The sequence below is a fragment of the Leptosomus discolor genome, chromosome 4, assembly GCF_034619465.1.
Source record: "Leptosomus discolor isolate bLepDis1 chromosome 4, bLepDis1.hap2, whole genome shotgun sequence".
NCBI classification, from domain to species: Eukaryota; Metazoa; Chordata; class Aves; order Leptosomiformes; family Leptosomidae; genus Leptosomus; species Leptosomus discolor.
Genome location: NC_141394.1, coordinates 26613008 through 26636283, shown reverse-complemented (window position 1 = coordinate 26636283; position 23276 = coordinate 26613008). Strand labels below are relative to the sequence as shown.

At 41.7% G+C, this 23276-nt stretch overlaps 1 protein-coding gene across 1 annotated transcript in view; it reads right to left on the bottom strand.

The window, feature by feature from the left end:
- PPA2 (inorganic pyrophosphatase 2) overlaps positions 1-23007 on the bottom strand; it is a 39248-nt gene extending 16241 nt beyond the window's left edge. Inside the window, exons 1-7 of the mRNA XM_086463746.1 lie at positions 22851-23007; positions 21027-21091; positions 19277-19321; positions 10997-11050; positions 7366-7485; positions 4922-5008; positions 3496-3622 (exon numbers count right to left, since the gene is read on the bottom strand). Coding sequence (XP_086319872.1) covers positions 3496-3622; positions 4922-5008; positions 7366-7485; positions 10997-11050; positions 19277-19321; positions 21027-21091; positions 22851-22992 — 640 coding nt within the window. The 5' untranslated portion in view covers positions 22993-23007. The remainder of the gene's footprint in view (positions 1-3495; positions 3623-4921; positions 5009-7365; positions 7486-10996; positions 11051-19276; positions 19322-21026; positions 21092-22850) is intronic.
- Positions 23008-23276: the final 269 nt, after the last annotated feature.

Sequence of the window (23276 nt, the reverse complement as noted above, 5' to 3'; positions counted from 1 at the left end):
CCAGCAAATGGTAGCACAGCAAAGCTGGCAGACATCACCAACTGCTGTTGAATAGACTGAGGCACCTTCCCAGTGAGCAACAGCAAAAAACGGCTGCTAAGATTCCAGGTCGGTAAATCACCTCTCAAATGCCATCCAGCATACGTGATTTGTCCAATTTCTCAGGGAAGGTAAGGTGACCTTTTGAGAGCCAGACGTTTCACAAGCTGCTTCAAACACACTTCCTGCTTCAACTGCCAGTGATTTAAAACTTCTTGTGCAACATGAAGATGCCATATATATCTAGACCAAATTACTGCATGAAAATATTGCTCAGCCTTTCTGAACCCAGCCTTGTAAAGCAGATCAGGTATGTGAATTCCAATATATTAAATTCAATCCAAATTATGAGATAAGCAGACAAGCAGCCTTTCCACTCCAAGAATCTGATGCTCCTCCTGTCTAGTATTTTACAAAAAACAACCAAACAAGAAGCCACAACAACAAATAAAAGCAGCCAGGCCTATTACACCACCAAGATTTAGTGTTTCAGTGTGCAGGGAGTTTTTAAGCCCTTTCCCAGACGTGTTTGGTCTGAAGTTGCTTTGCTGGTCCACTAACAGCCATCTGCCTAGCATCTGTCCGAGCATAAAGACAATACAGTGGTTTTCAGGTAGCCACAAAGACAATCTCACGGAAATAGGTATCTCTGAAGATGTCTAGTTTTAGTCTAAAAGAAACTTTCTCATAGCAATACCTGCATCTGACATACAGCTTGTATTTGGAGTGAGATTGTCCCCATGCCCACCAGTATTAAGTGCTATAATTTCAAACAGATGACCTTCCAAAGTCAGTCCAAAAAAGACACTAAGCCCCTGCTATTCCCACTGACGAAAGAGTTCCCACTTGAATAGGTGCTAAGCGTTGCTTATCATTCCTGGGTATTGTCACTATAAACTAGAGTTTCTTATCGCTCTGTGTGAAAGACAGAATTCTAGGCAGGGTTTCCAATTTAAACCAGTATTTATCAATAAATGCCTGCAGGACATAGTACAGCAGAGCGCTATGAATAAACAATGAGAACTGCTCAGAAGTTGGGACTGCTCAGTTTTAAGTTCTGTGAAGTCTCAGAAAAATCAATTGCACTTACGAGAACAATCACAATCCCAGAAGGACAATACACAGAGTACCTGGGGTGTGCTTAAAGCAGCAAGAGGAGTTAGCACACTGCACAGGCTCAGGATGGGGTTTGCAAGTAATCACCACTCTGGTGTCTCGGAATTATCTTTTCCAAATGTTCACTGGGGGCTGTGCACATACCGAGCTGAAAGCAAATGTGATGATTCTCAGTCCAATTCAAAATGTTTATCAAATGATATAAAAATGACTGGACAAACTTAGAAGGCAACACTTAGCCTCATCTTTCCCTAGGAGGCCACCACCGGAACACAGCAGCATGTCAATTACTGAGGCAGATACCAGTTTTATCTGTAGCTGCTATCCCTTTATGCTGAAATAATCAACATCTTTGGGAAAGGGGGAAAACAACTATAAGAGGACATATTGTACTGCCTACTCCAACAGATTTGTTTGTTTTCCGACTGAAGAAGGATTGCTGTTAAACACTGCAAGATAGTCATGTTCTGTGAAAGCAGATGGGGCCTTTTTTTTTTTTTCTTTTTCTTTCCTTTCGTAAATCCTGGACTGCAACTCCAGTCCCAAAGGGAAATCATATTAAACTGGGTAAGCATTTCTGCACTTCTCTGAATCTAAGGAGGACAGTTCTCTTCTTGCAGTTTTGCACCTATTCTCTGATAAGAAAGGATGCACGCAGGAATCAACTACAGGCAATGGTTTGCCCATTTTTTCTTTTTTTTTTTTTTTTTTAAAAAAAAAAGCAAGAGCAAAAGTCTTACTCCCCTCCCAAACAAACTAAAGCTGTAACACAACTGACACAAAACAGTCACTGCCTGAAAAAAAAGGAAATGAAAACACAGGGCTTTCAAATAGAGCTACTTAACTCAGTGGCATAAACCATCCCAGTTTTGCCCCTATTTAGTGGACTCCTTTTAAATTCTCTCTCTCACTTTTCTGATTAAATTCTCTCAGAAATTAAGGTAAAAGGAAAAAAGGCAAGAGTAAAACAGAACAGCGTATAGAAATAAAGTGCTAATTACTTGTCTTTTAACTACTGACATATTTCGCTGCACATTACAGAGGGGTTTAAATTGACACTAACATTAACAGCAAACTATTACTTACTATTTCCTTAAGCTGAACTTCTCTAACTGTCAAATAGTTAAAGTCATAAACACTACGTAGGAATTCATCTGCCCAATGATTTTAATCAGCATCAAACCAAGAGTTTCCTTTTCCTCATTTCCTCTTCTCCCCTTCTTTCCCCACAAGCCAAGTATTCTCCACATGAAAGCAACCTACAACAAAACTGAGAATGGAGGGCCAGTTCTGCGATGTACTTACTTTATATTCAGAAACGAGGAAAAAGCCTTAACGGCCAAGAAACATGACTCCTTAAAAAGCTACTGGATAGCCCTATTCCCACAGAAAGGTCATTCTGTGCCTTGGTAATCCCTACCAACAAAGAACAGTCTCTGATCGTACATACCTGACTGTATACATGGTTTTGGTCTCATAAAAATGACTAACTTTTAGATAAACCCACTCACTTAATTCTCATGATTCCCAGTAACATTGCATTTGAGGACATGAACCTCCATTTATCCAGAGAGAAGCTGCACTTCACCTGTGCTGTAAAAACTTAACTCCCTGCAGTTTTAACACACCTGTATCACCTTCTTATCGAACAGCCTGCAAGCAGAATTACACCTCAGGCGCTATTCACATAGACATATTTTAGTACTTGAATTCCATTTGGATACCAGAAGCACGGTCACAAGAAGGACAAGTCTGGACAGGGTACTTCCCGCCTGCACAGCTAGTCATCATCAAGGCTGATATTAGGATGAGCAGCATTAGCAGTTTACTTTGCAAATTGTCAAGCTAAAAGGTGAAACCCAATCATTCATACTAGGCAACAAGCCCTGGAAGTAAATCCAGTTACAAGTAACGAAACATTGGAAACATACAGCCCTTTTCAGAATGCAACATAATGCCTGTGAATGTAAAAGGAACAAACACTTACAAAGAAAATAGCAGTGTGCTACATAATCCGAGTGGGTAAACACGTACTATTACACAAGCAATAAGACCGTAATTTTAAGAGGTCACTTTCTAAGGCAGTTGGTGTTTCAGAAGTCAAAAGACTTTCTGCATGACAGATCCTCTTGAAAATTCAAGTGAACCTTTCAAAAGCTTAGTGTGAAAGCACGTAGACCCTCCTTGAAGGAAGCACCTGATTTAAACAACAACAAAAAACAACTTGCCTTTCCATTGTCTGCCTCTTCTTGTCCTGTGTGGCCTAAACTCAGGTACTGTTACCATTCTACTCTGCAAGCTGCTGACACAACTTGCATTAAGAAAGATAAAAATACTTGCCATGGATTTTCTGCGCTTCTGGGTCATCCACGCTGATAGCAATTATCTTCCAATCTGTCTCTCCTTCATCAACAAGAGCTAAAACACCCAAGACCTTCACCTGAACAATCTCACCAGAAGAACGAATCTGAAACAGAACATAATCTCACAAAGATTTGGAAAACACAATTTCTCTTTTACCTTACAGACAAAACAGTTCTACTACGATTTTCACCAGCACCTAACAGAAACGGAAGATGAGCTGTAAACCCAGTACACATCTGTTTAACATCACTAGTCTTTCTCCCATCATTGCTGTTCTTCAACCCTCAATTCTCCAGTCAGCATTTATTTAAGTAGACAACAAGCTACAAAATTTCTCCCTCTCTTCTAGCCTACCTCTCACACACCTTCTTGATCTTCACCCCAAACTGCAAGTCAAAAGTATCAAGTATTCATTTTTTAACTCCTTCCTGCCTCTTGCTCTCTACTTTCAACACTTGGTCTTAATCTATCTCTTGCTGTTCCTTTGTCTAGACCCTAATGTCACATACAAACACATAGCCCTTCCCCAGAAATATCAGCACAACTCTTTTCTTGCATTTTCTTGGGAACCTTCTCCCTACCAGCTAATATTCCCTTTATAACACTTGCTGGATCCCTTGAAATTTAGTTTTAGGTTCGTTTCCTCAAACAAAGCCACCTTTGCTGAGGTCACCCATTAACTTTCCCCTTAGCTAAAACATCCCAAGAGATCCCTCTTCCAAATGCATCTGTTTCATAACCCCATCTTTGATACCATGGAGGAGTGCTCCATTCTTTGCTGCTTCCAGATATGTAGAATTTTCTTTCAGTGAGCTAAACCTTTCCCCTATAAAGTTTTCCTACTAATGGTGTTTGCTGCAACGCTTTTTCATCCGTCTACTCCGTATCTCATAACTCTGCAATGGGTTCCTATCTTCTCCTCTGGAGAAGGTGGATCTACTTCTGCTAGCGCCCATGAGAAAACTCAAACCTACCTCCTTCGTGGGTCTGAGCTTGTAATTTCACGTGTGTGACACTGCCATACTTCCTCATCTTTCAGAAACCTATTCCTAGCTCCCGTACTGCCAACAGGGGAAAAAGAAAGAAATCTTTTCCTTCCCCAAAAATCTTAACCCCCTCCTCCTTTACCCAAAACTCACTGTCCAGCCATGGAAGTTCGGGTGGTGTTCTCTTATTTTGCCTTTTATCCAGTACACAGACTTTACCAAATCCTGCTCTCTTTTTTCCCCTCTTTTTTAAAAATCCACCATTTCCTTACCTTCTCAGATCCTCTGTTCATACTTTTGTCATTCCCTGAGACTATTACCATCTTTTGTTTTCCATCTGCCCTTCTCTTCCAAAAGTTGTTACCAAATTATTAAATTAACATTGATAAATTGAATTAATCCTGGTAAAGACAAACCTTTGAACCTATTTCACAAACATCAATAGGATCATTATCCCCACAACATCCTGTATTGTTATCTGTATGGTTTGGATCTTCCCAGGTCTGTGAAAGGAAAAAGAATTATCAGTTACCAGCTAATCTGCAATTACAGTTGTCTAACCACTAAATAACTAAGACTAATAAAAACGTCAATAAATACATCAGCTTTCTGAGAACAGGCTTGCTCAATGCCAAAAGGAACAACAAACAAACAAACAGCCAACGGACTGATGTTGAGTAACTCATCCTCATACTCAGGACAAGTAACATGAGGATTACTGAGGATGTAGTAACAGAAACACTAACTGCATTGGTGACTCAACAGATACACTTTACCAAATTGCAGGGATTAAGGCATCAGGGGAGCCTGAATATGTATTTTTCTGGTTACTAGCAGTTGTGGGATTAAACTAGGACATCCTACAATTACAGTCTCATCATACTCTTTAAATACCATGGCGGTAACATGGGTTGTTTTCAAAAACATCTAAGCTTTGAGCTAACCAAGCTCCTAGGTATGGATTTGTCAGCACTCAATTAGCTTTTTAAAGTTTTTAGATTTAGGTATGAAATATTTCTGAGTATTTTGAGATGTGTATGTTCCCAAGAACAACCAGCAGCTAAAGACCAAAGAAGCTTCTCCAGAAGGCAAGTTCATATCCCTGCTTTGAGCTCTGTACAAGCAAGGAATCATAGCCAAGTGATACTAACTTAAATACTAAACCACTATTTGTTCTGTCTCTTACTGGCTAGTAACGAGTAACTCATTTTAAAGCTGACAAGTTTTCCCGGTAAGTTGAAAAGGTGTTAGAAAACTTTTTTCCAAGGAGCTACACTGTTAGCTCCTACTCTTCATGGTCAAACCTCCACTTCAAACTTGTTCTTGAGAATTTGACTGATACTAAAAGGCAAGATGGCGAAAAGCAAATGCTCAGGGGTTTAGGTAGCAGAATCGTTACCAAAATATTGCTGAAGTGGAGTCAAGAGAAAATTTCGAGTTAAAACTTATTTTTCCAATATTCTTCCAAAGTGATTTTTATTCAAGGCTGCATTACATCGGTACTATTCTCCTGCCCAGCTGCACCCCTCCTCTGTAGATTTGAAGGAAAGCTTGCTAGGAAAGGTATAGTACTCTGGACAGTACAGCAACTCCTGCAATAAAGATAGTCCTACTGTCATTTTCTTCTTTGTTCCACAGCATAAAACAGCAGCCACAAACACATATCTTTAAGCCATATACTAGGGTGGAACTTCTGGCAACTGCTGATCCTGATTAAAAGTTCTCTTGTGATCATGGAGACACTGAATTAGATTTTGGTTTTTTTACAGCTGCTAGTAGGAATCTGGAGTATCATCTAGACTTCAACAATTGGATGTGTAATGATCCAACTGGTATTTTAAAGTTATTACAGAAAATAAAAATTACAATTATCTCCAGCCCTCTCTGACTCACAACGTAACAAAGGGAGCTGAACATTTCTCCTGGAGAAAGTGTCATCAGTCCAAAATAATGCACTTTGTTAGGGAAATAGTCGAATGTTTAATTTTGGCTTTGTACTAAGGCACACATGAATTTCAAAACATTAAATGGAATTCCCAACTATACCTACTTGGAAACTGTCTACTGAGACTGTTGACTGGGTAAGAACTTCATTGCTATACCCCAGCACCTGCCTGGTAACTCCTCTTCAGCTATCAAATACATAAGCAGATTTTCAGGAGTAAACTTTCATTGCTTATGCAGTTAAGTGTAAAGAAAATACATCACTGTTTTCTAGCTCCACCATGTTCTTCCATACTAATTTAAGTCCAATGTGTCATTCACAGAAATTAAAGAAGTTTAAAACTTTTAATTACGCTCAAAAATTCAGCCATTAGTTGAGCCTTTTCAAGGTACGAAGTTTTCAATGTGTCATGGTCAGTAAAATCTCACAGTTCAGAGAAAAGTTAACTAAGGCAGTTGAGGTTTAATCTAAAAAAGAACAGCCCTTGTGTTCCTCTTTGTTAAAGATATTAAGAAAACTCAATTAAAATTTATGCTGCAATACATGAAAATCCTAAATTAGTTTTTAAAAAAATGCCTTGTTTAAGCAGAAAAGGGCTACTTGCGAAAGTATTCTTGAATGGCAGACCATGACAGTTTAATTCTGTCACTACAGTACAGAGACGCAGACTGAAGATTTGAGATTTCTTGATCATTTAACTCCTTCCTGAAACACAGCACATATTTACACCCACATCCAAATCCTGATCAAAATTTATGGACATAATAAAGCTCAACACAAAAAAATCCTAATTTACAAATGTATCAAAGAGAAACACCCCTGTTGCAACTAATCTGCATTCAGGCAGTACCCAAGATTTACAAGGCAATTTACAGAGAAGACAGAAAACTTTCACCATTATAACAAAAATGTTACCTGTGGGAGGGCACCATAATTCCATATATAACCCTTGTGAGGAAAGATATTTGCCACATATCGAAGCTTGCCTTTCTTTATATCTTGTTTAATGGGATTCAACGGCTCCTCAGTGGCAATCTAAGGAGATGGGGGGGGGGGGGCGCAGGGGGAGAGAGAGAGAGAGAGAACAGTAAGATGGAAAGCAATTCATTCTATACCCAAGCAGTTAGAAAGATCCATCCGTAAGCATGTGCTTGCGGTTTGAGAAGTATTAGAAGTACAATGGTCTCACTCTAAATCTCAAGGGTCATGTTCAAAAAGCAGAAAAGCAGCTTATTAAGGTTTTAAATAACATTGTGAAGTATGTAAGAAAAAAATCTAGAAGAGAAAGTCATAAATTTATAAGGAGACTGTCATAGTCAAACATAAATACTGAAAGGAACTCAAGTTAGAAGCTCTTGCACTTCAAAGTACAAGTTTAACAGACATGCAAATGGTGGCACAAGTTCTGACAACAGGGGATTTCACAGCAACAGGGGAAATATTTCATTTTCTTCTCACTCTCTGCTCATTGCTCTCCTATTGCATACATCCCTTCTTTCCATCACCTCTCAGCACACAAATGCTTTTCAGTAAGCACAAGTTCTGCACACTCACCAAATGCCAGTTTAACACAGATTTGGAACAAGTTAAGACAGCACTAGAAGAAGACATTCTTATTCCCAAAGAAGTGCTCACAGAAGGACTGAATCAATTAAAGCTGAACAGTTTATTATTGTCATCATCCTCCCCAAAACCTCAAATACAAACCCACTGCCATACAAGATACCTGCCACACATCAACTAATTCACTGTCACCATCCTTCTGACACTCCACACCACAATCCAATTCATGTTAGCTCGGCTCTTGCTTACAAACTCTCATCTGAATGGCATCACACCTGTTACAGGCTCGAGCGGTACATAGCTTGCATGCATAAGCACACAGCCCTTAGTCCATGTTCATTTTACAACCACCTTGTCATTCACCTAAAGCACCACCACCAAAGCCATCCCAAAGGAATTCCACCTTTTTGAACCACAACAAACTGTCAATAGCATGCACTTACTCCGCAAGTAAACCCTCCCCCAGAGCTGAGATCATGGTTCACACTTTTCTGGTTTCACACTTGATTCTATCTGCCTCTGGCCGTAACTTAACAGTGAATATGTCACCTGGGACTTTGACAGAAGTGGAGCTCAGCACTGCTTTTCCTTGATGTAAACCGGGACAGAGAGGAGTAACTGACAACAGCAGACAAAAGTCTCATGAAGAGCACCTTCAGTAAAATCAAGGGAAGAACAACAGATACACAACAAACTGATGAGGAGATTCGGCACTGGGGCTGTAACAGTGGGTAACATTCATCCTAAGGCAAGGTTTGTTTTCCTACAGTCTCCATTCCATGTGAGGAATCTGAGCACGGAGATGCAGACAAGACCTAGTATTAGCACCTTACCCACAGTCTAGACTGAAGGACTGCCAGGACACTGGAAGGCAAGACAACTGCCTTAACGATTCATGCAGTAAATTTCAAGTACATTAAGTGTTACAGTTTAAAGGACTACATCAGGTCTCCACTATCAAGCCCGAAAAGTCTAAACCCATTGATTTCTGAACCTAACAGGACAGCAAACTTTTCTACCCTTGACATAATGTGCCAAGACAAGGGAGGAAGAGCAATCTGAGTTTTACACAGAGTTTAAATAGCGTTGTCAGAGGGAAACTCTGCAGAAGAGAACTCAGCTTGCACAATAAATCATCATCTTAAAATACAAGATAAATATACAAGGTAACTCTGCTTGCAGAACAACTGTGGTGGTAAACACAATCCAAATGATTTTCCAGCATCAGAGAAAGGAGAAAACAGGCTGAGGAGGATCTTTGGTGTTATTTTTAATAATCAAAATAGTTAATAGCTCAACGACGAACTTCCTTGCAAGCATCTGGGAAGCTTCCCTAAAACTAATACAAATGTTCAGGAAGATAGGACATATCCTGGTGAGATCTGTTGTTTCACGAACACAGATGAAGCATTACTCAGCTTCTATACTGTAACTGCAGAAGAACAACCCACTAGTGCTACTTCCATAGAATCATAGAATCATTTAGGCTGGAAAAGACCTTTAAGATTGAGTCCAACTGTTAACCTAGCACTGCCAAGTCCATCACTAAAGCATGTCGCCAAGCACCACACCTACACGTCTTTTAAACACCTCCAGGGATGGTGACTCAACCACTTCCCCGGGCAGCCTGTTCCAATGCTTGACAACACTTTTTGTGAAGAAATTTCTCCTAATGACCAACCTAAACCTCCCCTGGCACAACTTGAGGCCATTTCCTCTTGTCCTATTGCTTGTTACTAGGGAGAAGAGACCAACATCCACCTCACTATAACCTCCTTTCAGGTAGCTGTTGAGAGCAACAAGGTCTCCCCTCAGCCTTCTCTTCTCCAGGCTAAACAACTCCAGTTCCCTCAGCCGCTCCTCACATGACCTGTGCTCCAGACCCTTCACCAGCTTCGTTGCCCTTCTCTGGACACATTCCAGTACCTCAATGTCTTTCTTGCAGGGAGGGGCCCAAAACGGCACACTATATTTAAGGTGCTAAAACGGGACAACTCTACGCAGCCAACTCTGTGCAGGTCCTGCAGATTCCGCCAGTCCTCCCTGCCACACAGTGAGCTCTGCAAAGCCCTTCAACATCGCTGGGGGCTCCGCGCAGCGTCATGGGGAGCCCCAAGCACCTGGCAGCGAGTGGTCTCTCATGGGAGGCAGAGAGGGGACCGCCTGCGGGCTCGTTCCTGCTGCACCTCCAGTATCCATTACACTAGTGGGAGGAGGAGGAGGTGGTGCACAGGCAGGGCTGTGAGCGGCAAGCAGCGGAGGGGAGCAGCTCCATACACAGAGTGGAGCCCCACACAGCCCCCACCAATGTTCCAGGGCTTTGCGGAGCTGACCGTGCGGTGGGGTGGACCAGTGCAGCATGGCACAATCAGGGAGGACCAGCGCCGCACTGTGTGGTAGGGAGGACTGACGGAATCTGCCAACCCGCAGAGAGCTGCCCCCATGGTTGTCCAAGACCCTTGCAGCCTCACCAGTGCCAAGAACAGGGGGACAATCACTTCCCTACATTTTAAAGTATCTCCCTGCAGGAGTGGATATTTTCAATCAGTGAGGTCCCCAAGTATTTTTTTGTCAGAAGGAAATGCTTTTTCATTTGCAACTCCATTTGTCAGGATTTGGCCAAGACAGGAATTAAATCCTCTAAGTGGAATGCTCTATAAGCAAGCAAGAGGAAGACCAAATGTTGGACAACATCCTATAAGCAAGTACTCTAGGACTCTGTTGCAGTTATGCCCCACTCTGCAATCAGAAAGCGTCAAAAAACAGTGCTTACCTGCAGAAGTGAAACAGAATTAGAACCTCAGCAGTTTTTATAATCTCAAGGAAAGTGTCTGTATGCACAACTTCAAATTAATTTTTTAATAGAGCAAATTTCATGTGTAAGCAGTAACTCACACTCTGATTAAACTCTGACTATTGGAAGCCACTGCATTGTCATAACTTTCATATATACCTATATAAACAAGGTATTTTTCTTAATTACCTCCATTTTTGCATTTGTCCATCGAGGCACTTCTACAATCATATTAAACAGGACCTAAAACAAAAAACAATGACAGAACTGAAAATAAAAACTACTTGGCAATTAGTACTGTACAATGAGACAAATTCTCTCCTCTGTATTCAGCAGCAACTACATCACCTCTCTCTGTTCCACCTGCTTTTACATTAAGTACAATTCATTTAGTTCTGCACAATGATATTCAGCCTCCTTGGTTCATACTTTCCTCACCCCAGCCCTTTGAGAACACGAACAACTACAAGTAGCGGAAACCCACATGATGTTTTTTATTCCTGTACCAATATTACTGTTCATGATATGTTCAGAAAGTCCATGGAATGGATTGCCACAAGGCAGCGGTTCAGTCTACTACTCAAAAGGACTGGACATTTCTATAGGTCAGAGTTAGCTTCCCTCAAACACTGAAAAGAGCAATGTTTTGACTTTTCCCCCCCGAGGATTTATTTCTTCAGGCCCTCCTCTTTTGCCTCATTCGTATTTTTAAAAACCAATGCAACTACAACAACCACTGACATTTCTGATTCTTAGTTAAATCTGGTTGAAGGGACACAAAATTAATCCAAAAGTGATGGCAGAGGAAGGACATGGACACAGACACCTCATGTTTGCATTGGCCTTCTTCCTAATAGAAACAAAGTGAAAGTTGTTTTAAGAAGGGGGATGTGGGAGGAATAAACCTAAAACATGTAAACTTTCATGTTTTTAGAAGAAAAATAAGTAATCTACACCCTTCTTACTGAGGAGGTTAAAGTGATATTTTCCATAGATAAAAACCCTGTGTAACTGCCATAAGGTTTCTTCTTCTGAAGCTGTCAGAATTAAGCAGTACCAAGGAGTAGAGTATTAATCGAAATGGGTAACCAGATCAAACAACCCAGCAATGTCTATAACCTATTTTCTCCTAGATTGCTAAAATAACCCCAAAATATCACATTGTCTGGGATATCTCTTCAGAGCCAAAGAAAACTCACACTGGTATTAAAAATCGCAATAGTTCAGGAGGGGGGAAAAGAGGGGCAAAAAGAGAAAGGTGCTTCAAATCAGTTTCATAACTGTAAGAACAGCTGAAACAGAGAAGTAATCAGAAAGAGAGCTCAAAGATGTCAACACTAAGGAAGCAGACAGAACAAAGCAACATACATGCAGCAGCAGGTAAGGGAAGGGTTGGAAGAGCGCCAAATAAAGTCTGCACATCCATCTGGGAAACAGCTGGAAAAAAGAAATGCACAGCATGAAAGCCAGCGCTGACAAGAAACTCTCAGGGAACTGCCAAGCAGGTCAAAGAATTGTTCTGACTGGTAGCTACATGCAGAAAACTTACAAACTACTGGAATTATACATGATGTCTTCCCCTCCACCACAATCCTGTATTTTTGTTGTTTTGATGCCACCATATGTTTTCTGACCATGTCTAATACAATGGCTTCAGCAGCCTGTAAATACTGGATTTGAGCTTTAATTGGTCAAGAGTTACTCCAGATCTTCACCAAAACAACTCTCAGGGCTGGACAATTGGACTGAAATGAATACAATGCTGTTCTCAAAAACAAAAAAAATCACTTGGATTTAACTCTGCTCTAGGACCAGGCCTTCATAATTTGTGGTATCAGTCAAATGTGAATTGCCAAGAGTCTGAAATGTGACAGCCTGACAGATTAATTTGTATGCAAAAAAATCCCCAAAAGTACTCTCTCTAATGCTAAGCTGCCACGAGCATTTACAAGAGATTAATAACTTCATGCAGTGCTTACATTTTAAAAATAAAAAGTTTTATTTATAGGGCAATCACATTTTCACAGCAATGAGACAGAATTCACTGGTGTGGAAAGGAGAGCACATACTAGATAGTTTGACAGACAGAAAGAGAGAAATAGTATATGCTGCTTATTTAGGGGTTTTTTCCTCCTCTTTGCTATCTTCTTTCCCTCCTTGCCTAAATATCACCCAGGAATTTTTCTATCAATTACACTTATTTTCCCAGACCAAGCACCTACTCCTTCTGACTACTTGAATGTTCTCCCTCATCCCTTGCTGCAAGACTGTCCCTGCCTCAGCTGCAAACAGAAATGCAAGTGTCAGACACCACCTGTCTTCACAGATTACCATCTGCATATGCCATTCAGTGGTTAGTTTCGGATGGTGAATGCATCTGGTAATTGATTTTTTTATCTTTATTTTAAATCAGTAAAACAAAATATTCCACCTCATCAAATCCCCAAGTGAGCACTTCTACTACCTCAAGCAATGGTGAGACTGTTTCAACAGCCCATTTGACACACCTTCCAGTGACAAAAAAAAAGAAAAAAAGCTCTCTTGTGAAACAAAAGCTATTGCTTTGGGAAGTTTACCATTTAACTGCCTGAGTAAGAGAGCAGTCAACTAGTCTGCCTATGAGATCGCTGCTTGCTATAGTCCAGATTTAATCCAACTCTCCAAGAGCCTAATGTAGAAGGGACTCCACTTTGCGACAGCAGATCGCCCAATGGGTCAGATGGAGTAGTTCCTAGAGGCTTGCCTCATGCTAACTCTGCTGGCTGACGGCTTCTTCAGGACAGTCTCCTGGAGCACACAAGAGGAGGAAGCAGCTTCCTAGATTCAGAAAAAGGGACAGAACTCATCTGCTAGGTAAGTGACCTGAGAAGAGCCCAGAGGGACTTTCAAGACAGGGTATTACGTAGCTTGTTTGACTTTGGGTTAATGTGAACACAAGACAGACGTTTGCACTTACACTCTATTATAACTTGAAGAGGTGATGAGGAAAAAAAATAAAAATCCATTTGCTCAACACAGAGAAGTCAAAAGCGCACTTCCTAATTCCTAAAACTGACTATGAAAATCAGCAGAAAATGACATCAGAAGGAACAACCAGTATGTCTAAATTATATCCTTTGTTTCCTAAGAACTACTAAGTACATCACATAGGAACTCACGTAGGATATAAGTGTTTGCTTTATCAGGGTGTTTTCTTTAACGCTGCTTGGCAATTTCCTGCATTTCATTTCAGTTGAACATAATTTTTAATGCATCATGATACCGTTTTTGCAGAGACGAGCAAAATGTCTCTTTTTTCACAAAAAAACAGGAACAGTTTTTTGGTTTTGAAATAAGAGAACCACAGAAAGATAAAAAGATATATAAATATACTTCAGCATATTCATACAGCAAGTGTTGAGAAAAGCAAGGAAAATACAGCCTGTTGCACCCCGGTAAACTGCGAGTCAGCATTCTCTCCACTAAGACTGGTGGCCAAAAATAACTGGTAGCTCTGGCTGTACAGATTCTTACAGAAGACAACTCATTTTGATCAGAGTTATTATTATAAACCTGAGTATCACATGAAGAAAAAAAAAAAAATTAAGCAACTTTCTGACACTATTTTTACAACCTGCCCTTCTGGGCTCCCATACACCCTTCTCAGAAACAATTCCTCCAGATCTAACTTTCCTTTTCTTGTTCAACCATTTCCTTTCCCAGTCTTCCCAAGTTCCTTAGCTGGTGCATTTGATGGGAGGGTTTTGAATAGGTATGATTTTGCCCAAGGATTGCAATACTTAATGCTCAAGTCTGAAGGTTCAGCTAATTTAAAGCAGAAGTGGAGCAACCAATGCAGAGTGAGGAAAGGGACAAAACAAGAGAAAGAAAGACAGGAACAGAAACTCTGTGTAATTTCATAAAATCACAAACATCGCCACTTCTTAAGGCCTGACTGCCATTCACCATGACCCTTGCATGACAGGGAGAAGAGATATGCTACAGTTTACAACTACTTTAATCATTTTTATAGTAGAGTGCTTAAAAAAAAATATCTGAAAGGATTAGAGGCAGTATTTGGGGGCTGCTGACCCTTCCTCACTGAGAGAAGAAAAAGCAGCTATCATTTCCATTTCTTTTCTGCCTGCTCATTTGCAATCTTGCAGGGATTCTCATCAGCCATCACCTGAACATGGCAGCAGGCACCTGAAGACTAACGAGAATGAAAAAGATAAGCTGCAGTCCAGCAACAGTGTAAACAAAGGATGATGTTTAAAAACAAAAAAGAAGAAAAAAAGAAAAGGTGATGGGGAGGAGAAGGAAAATAAGGAATGTCATGAAATACACCCAGAAATAAATGGAGAGGGTCTTGCTTATAAAATGAGTACCCACGTTATAAGCATTCCCAATGTAACACTTGCTACAAGGTATTTGCCAACGAAAACAATAAACCAGATACCAGCAACATCTGGAGACCAAATATACTGTAGCTAAATGAGAAGTCAATGGAACCTTTCCAATATAAATCAACATGCCACATAGCAAAAAAGGAATGCAGTGCCTAGCATAAATGCAAAGTGCCTGCAGCCTCTTCAGTGCACTTCCCTAATGTTACAGTGAAAAGGGAATCATGAACACTATGTAAGTTTTTACCCACAAGTATCCCAAAAGCGGTGTCTGGCATATTCTCTGATAAACTAGTTACTGGACACATTCACCTGCAAAACCACTCCATGTACAACCATGACATGAATGAAAATGAAACACTGACTTTCTCAAGTTTAAGGAACCATTTATTTGAAGTTAAGCTTGATCAAATCCCTGATGCAACTTTCTCAGTAAACCAACCCTACCAGTAGATTCTAACTGGAACACTAAGCAAAGACTACTTTTATTCTCAGTATTCGCTAATCTACAAGAACACAAAGCAAGGTTGGCAGCTGTTGGACACATCCACAGAAAAAGGAAAACTTCAAGCATCAGGATGAAAGCTTCACCGATAATCTAAAATTTGGAACACACAAACACCCTGAACACACACAATGGACACACTACAGCCCAGGTTCCACGTACCGAAAAAATGTTTAACGTGCCCAAAGGAGGTTACAGAGGCTGTAGTTATGACAGAATACAAAGTCAGCACAAAGTTTGTACCTGTACTGCATGGGAATTGATGACAGCTTTTCCTTTCTTATGAAACGTACCTACTTCATCATAAGGCAACTCTGACACCAGTTTTGAACATTGCTCCAAGCATAAGGCTCTCTAGCAGATCGCCTATTCAGACCGCATAATGACTCTGAAGACTCCTTGTATCTCACCTGATTAGTTAATTTATTAGAAGTTTTTGCCGGACAGAAGCAATTCAGCTGAAGTCCACAAGGGCATTCCAGCACTGTGTAACCCACAGGATGCAACAAAACAAAAGTAGTCTTGCTTCTTCCTTTGTATTTTTTTTCAAATGCTCCTGTGGGTGTCTGCAAGTTAAAGGACTATAATCTCTACATGCTTGGACAGATTCCTTACCAAGACCAATATTTTAAATAAAACTTCATGTTCGAGAACACCTGGGTCCTCTGAAGGAGATGACATATGAATACTTTACCAAAGACACACAATGACAAGTAGATCAGAAACCCTTTCACTACAGCTGGGAAGCAACATGTCACATTCGTCTTGAAAAGAAAACGATGACCTCTTCAAACCTTCTTCCTGCTAGACATAGAAGACTATATTCAACAATCAGCCTCTGACAGTTTTGACTGTAACCATAGTAGGAACATCCACTCTTCCAGATAGAGATGTGAAACTTTTGATACCTTTCACAGAGATTTACTTGGGCAGGAGTGGATTCCAAGTGCTTGCAATGCTTAAGACAAAGCAGAGGTTCAGAGTGCAAGCTGGTAATAATTTTGAGTCTGAAGCTAAATATGATTTCTTTCAGCATAGTTTCTCCCTCAAAATAACTTCTCTCTCGTCTTCAAAGAGCCAAAAAGCATCTGTGAAAGTAAAAAAAGATCAGTTGTGAACAGTGGCTGCAAAGCTAAATTTAATTGAGATTTGGGAAGGTCTAAAACGTTGCAAGAAACAGCTGCACTACTGAGAACAGTTCATACAGAAACACCACAGCATTTCCCTTAGAACTACAAGCCGACACTGCAAAACAGCTAACAGAGACTTGTACAATGTGCATTTCCCCCATCCCATGAATGCTGAAAACTGAAACTCCTCTATTTTGAGACCTTCTTTTCTGGCATCAGGAATGCCAAGAACAATTTAAAGTAGATTAGACAGACTGAAGAGACTCATGCAGAATTATCTTCATTTTCCATAGCTAAACTGCCATCTGATGAACACCAGTTCACTATAATCTAACACACTCTTAAGAGGGCGTGCTCTTGTCAAGAGTAACAAATAACTGCCACCCTAAAAGCACAAATTTTAAAGATGCCACTGTGTTTCCAAGCCAAAAGGAACTGTCACTTTCGAATTCTGGCCGAACTCAGTGCAAGGATTAACCGAACACCAAGTATCAATAGCAGCCTTTGCATCCCTAGACAAGAGTAAGGAGTACAGTACTTCAAAGGTCCTTAGAAATCAGTACATGGCATTAAATTCCACATTTTCCCTTTATCCCCTGATTAAGCTATGCTTTCCCTACGTGCAAGCATGCAGGGTTGCATTTCTCACCAGGCCGAGGTGAAGAGAGCTGCTGAAGAGCCCAGTGTAAGAAGAAACTGCTTTCCTGAACACTAAGATCCCCCTATTTTCTCTCTTCTCCCTAACTCCCAAAGACGATGATGAAAAAGCGTTTTCTAAATTATTTGCATTCTCACACTTCACCATCTAAGTGAAGACCAAGCATGTTTGGGAAGCCTATAGCCTGCACATTTGTTTGCTTACTCGCATTAGAAGCCCACGAAGACTGGAATGTACATTTGGCTCATTTTCTGTAGTTCTACTAAACCACAGTCCAGAGCTCTCTCATAGCAGAAGTTATGTGAAGCAGCTCTGGAGTCTACACTGGCCCAGGAAGCTCAGCCTCACTGGCATTTCCTCCCCTGCCCCACTCCATAGGCTGGTCCAGAGATCAGAAAAAGGGTACTAGAAACATAATTTTCAACAAGCTACCATGCTTCCCACTACACCAACAAATGCAGTTTTGAACAGTTTTAGACACTGCATAGAACAGGCTTTGCATCTTCACAACTGGCAGGTATTGTCACAGTATTCATAAGCAAGTAAGAAACTTGACTTCGAGCAAAAGCAGCAATTAAGAATTTATGTTGCAAGACAATGTTTTTTGAGAAAGGCTACTGGCACATACTCCTTCTCCTCAACAATTCATCTTCGAAGCATGATTGTACATCCACTGAATAGTGCTTAAGTGGGCATCAAGCAACAGCAAATCTAAAAAGCGCTACCTAGGCATTGTAGCTTGAACAAATCACAGGACAAAGGGAGAGGAAATATATAGCGCAGGATTACGGGGGGACTGTTGTACAGTAGAATAATCACTGCACCACACACCAGTTGCAAAGCTATGAGAACCCAGACAGTTACAACAGTTCTTTCACATCGCATGGGTAGTTACAGTTTTGCAGTATGACTGGCCAAACAGATATGAGAAAATAAAAAGATTGGGACGCACACCCACATGCCCACACATCACAGCCCTTTGCATCCCTAGACAAGAGTAAGGAGTACAGTACTTCAAAGGTCCTTAGAAATCAGTACATGGCATTACATTCCATATTTTCCCTTTATCCCCTGATAAGCACACTTTGTTTCATTTTCTTTTTTCACTTTCTTCCACTAAGTTTTAAGTACTCCTATGCTAGGGAAAGCACTGCAAAAAAATGCTACATTTTGGAAAAAGACACTTGCGTAAACAAATCTTGTTTCACAGAAAAAGCCTGAGCAGGATTTCCATGGTTTTTTGGGCTTCTGTTAAGCTTAACTTCAGCGCTGGTTAATGCTGAACCATTAGCAGATGTGACTTTTCTCTCTTTGGACTTCCCAGATGAGTACAGAAAATAACATATCCTCAGTTTTAAAAAGACATAGTTAAGTCTAATTTCTGCCCTAACATGTTTAGGATTTCTGAAGTTTTGTATATATACACCGAAGATTACCCACAGTCAGAGCATACCGAGTATTTCATTAACGGAAGTTTTATTGCAAATGTTTCTGAATGCAATAGCAAAAAAGATAACATATCTCTGCTGCAATAGCCATCATGAACCTTTCAAACAGCGATATAAAAGTGTTTGCCTTTAAGAACATCTTGATGAATAAAAGAATGCTGACGTTTCTGGCCCATTCAGAGGAGAATATTAAATCCCTTTAAGCGTTCTCCTCCTAGAAGACTTGCATTTGAAGACATGTCAACTACATTCCGTGTGAGCAAGTTCACTGCAGAATAGCAAAGCGATGTTGGAAAGGAAATAGAGGGAATAGTTAAAAAAAGATATACATTTTTAGCGGTACCTCAGTTCCAGTAGTCTTTGACCTCTTTGCAGGAATCTCTTTATCCTATAGGGAAAGAATGAAGTAAAGAAGTGTATGCAGAACATTACAGAGCAATACTGTATTCACATAAATACAGACAACAGTAGTTTTCAATGCAATTGAAACATCCCTTTGTGAGCGCAAAGGCCTAAACTATAACTTTTAAAAGTACTAAGTTCTGTTTCACTGTGTAATTATAATCTTCCAGATGTCAACAGAGGAAGATAAAAATGTACAAGGACACATCCACTTTCTCCCAGCTACTAACAAAATTTAAGCAGCAATTTAGGCCTGTCCTCAACTGATTAAAAACACAGCCATCCTTCTGTTCAGTTGAAAAAGATAAAAACCAAACCAAACAAAACCAGTATGGAAAACAAGGCCAGAGTTATCCACCATAAAATAAAAGTCCACAAAGCTTAGACCAGGGGAGGGAAAGAATATATAGAACATACAACTCCTTACATCCTCCTCTTGCAAAGAAGGCAAAATTAACACAGACCTTCAGACTGACTCCCTTTCTTGTTCCCCACTCAGGCCTCTATATCCTGTGGAATGCTCTTTCCTTGCTCACACCTAGATGAAAGCCTCTCCACACTGACGAGACAGCGCTGTACAATGATTTAATCTATAGAAAAACTGCAGACTACAATCCACCCCTCCAAACCTTAAACTCAAGATGCAGGGACAGCAAGACCCCCAGGGAACATGTGATGAAAATGCCCGTTGCTTTTCCAGCAATAGCACTCACTGAACAGAGCATCTTAGTAATGACTCTCTGAATGAGACCAACCTCTTCCATTGAGCAGCATGCTTAGGGTCTGCTAATCAAAAAGGTTTCACACGTATTTTTAATCTCTCGGTTTAAATAACTCAAGAGATTTATTCATTAGTTCAGAAGTCTCAATCCGAACATGTTACCACTGCTGACCTTTCTCATCATTCGTATCACCCACAGAGACCCAGCAACAAATCAAGAAAACGGCCGAAACCCTCCCAACTTGTTTGTGTAACAGGCATACCATAATAAGCAAACCTAAGTCTAAACCAAAGACTGGCAGTTCCCACCAGTGACACATAAAACAGGCGTTTCATTATTGCTATAATGAAACTCCAGGGAGTGTGGCTAACAAGACGTGAAAGTGCTCAGCTGCACCTCACACCTTGTAATTCTCCAAAGGTGTGATTACCACTTCTCTCTTGGGCATTATTGTTGACTTCCAATTATCATGCTCCTTTTGGGAATTAAAAGAAATACACCGTAAGTTATGTAAGCATGTGCTGTACATCTCCTACTGCAAGGAAATGTATGCTTTTCATTGCAGACGTAGAAGAATGCCAATTTAAAAAGAGCAATAGCAGAAAATTAATTCAAGCACACACAAACACAAACCTTAAACACAGAGGGGAATTAACTCAAGATACAGTGAGGGTTCCCCCTGCCCTCAATCACCTGAGGCCTTCGAGAGACACCAAGGCTTGTCTACACAGTAATCATGATGTTTCACTGCAAGTTACTGAACTCAGCAGAGAAAATTTGGTGGAGTTATTGTGCCTGTATTACATAAGTAATCAGCCTGGGTTAAAGTGGTCCATTCTGCTGCTATACATTTGTCTGTTAATTGCTAAAAAAAAAAAAATATTTTAAAACCTGCATTTTTGCCTAAAGAATACCAACAAAACTGTTATACCTTCGAAATTAATTGTATTTCAAGGGATAAATACATACCTCTCTAGATCCAACAAACAGTGGAATGTCATGAAATGGGGAAATATATTTATCATCTGCATTCTCTGAAAAACAAAACAAAAAAGTAGCATTACAAATCTAAAGATATGCCATAATATGTTGGTATTGCTAACTATTATGCATGACTGAAATGTACAATACGTCACAATTACGTGCCAGTTAAACTTCTGAAGTTTAATTTCAGGGACTAAAAAATAACCTACTCACAGAGCAAGTAATTTGATTTGTTTGACAAGGATTCGCTAGAATTAAAATTATTGCTTTAGTATTCAATACTACACCTCTCTTCTGACTACCTGGCAATACAAGCTTATGTGAAGATGAGAAGATCCTTTCATTCTCTTTTTCTCCTCCTCCTCTGCAATACACAACCATTAATGGAGAAAAAATTACCAAGGGAACTTCATTTCCATGAGTGGTCAGGGAATTCATCTAGGTTTCTAGCAATGATGCCCTTGTGACTTCACTGTATTTCTAATAAACTGAGTTTCATGACCACAAAGAGAAAATCTCCCAACATAGCAGGCCAAAGCCTGACCAAAAGAATAAGTGAGGGATGGGATAATTGCTCTGGCAGAAACTGGCATTAACTTAATGGCGATACAGTCTTCAGTCTTGCTCCCACTGTAGAATAAAATTCACTGCAGTAGATGCTCAAGCTTTTCAAACTACTCCGAAACTTTTCAACAAACTAAAAGCCCACGTACTGTATCAAAACAGAAACATCAACAACAATAAAAGGCGCTAACAGAAATCCCAAGAAATTTCTTCTCTGCTAGCACTCCTATTCACAGTAAAGCAAAAAGCAGACAAGGGATCTCATTTAGTTTTGGACTGTACTTTGACCACCCCAACAAAGAGGAGTAAATGGTAGTTGATTTTGCAACTCCTGGAAGCCTCCCAGATGCTCCTCCCAAATAAAACAAAGTTTAGTAGTAGGCTGCTTATTCCCACTAACTAAAGTGACTCTCTCTTGATGAGCTTGTGTGCTGGCAGCCTGCTGGTGACTGAGCAGAAGGGAGCTCTGCCAGGGTACTGGTGACAGCGTAAGCGACACCTCCGCTTCTCTCACACCAGCGGACGTCAGAATTAACTGCTTCTAAGTCAATGGACCACAAACCATACAAAACCGCTGCTAGAGAAAGGGCTTACAAACAGATAACATTGTTACTAAAATGTGCAATACTGAGACTGCACATCACCAGTTCTCACTGGGTTTTGCGAAGCCTCCTGGAGCACTGCCCATGCCCTCCTGGTGCCACTTGCTGCTGGCCCCACAGGGCCCTCGGGGCTGGAGCCCCATGGTTCAGATGCCAGCCTCCCGTCACCGTGACGTTTCTGGAGGGAGGGCTGGCCTGGTCACAGGGGACAGGCCATGCTCCCACTGGGCTGTCGTACCGCAGCGGTGAGGCGAGGCAAGGCTCCCACGGCCAAGGCTGTCCCTGGGGTCCCAAAGCGCCCCGTGGCCTTTGTGCCCAGGCTGCCATAACACTGCACCGCGACAGCGCTTCACTCCCGGCGCCCCTAGCCCCTCTTCACCCTCCAGGGGCCTTCGCAGGGCTGGGGAACCAGGACTGAGCAAGTCCAGCATCCCCTCCAAAAGCGGATCTGCCAAGAAATCCCCTCACTCTCCACAAAAAAAACCCTGCCACCCTGGAGTGAGGGGGGATGGCTCAGGGGGTACACCTCAGCCAGCCCAAGGGGCCTCAGCGGGAGCGCGGAGCCACCGCCGGCCCTCCCCACCGTGCACTCGGCAAGACAGGGAAGGAAGGGGTTTATCGAGCCCGGGGGGCTGCTACTTACTAAAGTAGAGGCGGTAATCGGGAGAGTTGGGCCGCCCCCGCTGCTCCGTGCCGTAGCAGGCCATGGCGCCGAGGCAGCGGCGCGGCGGCCGCCCCCACTCCCGCGCCGCCAGCAGCCGCACCAGCCCCGGCGGCGCGCGCATGATGGCGGCCGCCGCCTTCCCTCCCCTTCCTGCAGCCGCCGGGCCTGCGCTGCTCAGCGCCGCACCGCGGCGGCCCCCTGCCCCGCCTGGCCGCGCCGGGAAACCTCGCACGGCGGCGAACGGTGCTGGCAGCCGCCGGGGGATGCTCCCGGTCCCCTCGTGCCTCACCGGCGAGGAGGGAGAACCGCTGCCTGGCGCCCAGCCGCGGCTGCCGCCCGAGGGAGGGCACGACGGTTAGCTCCCAGAGGCCCAAAATGGCGGCGTCGGCCCGCAGGAGCTCCGTG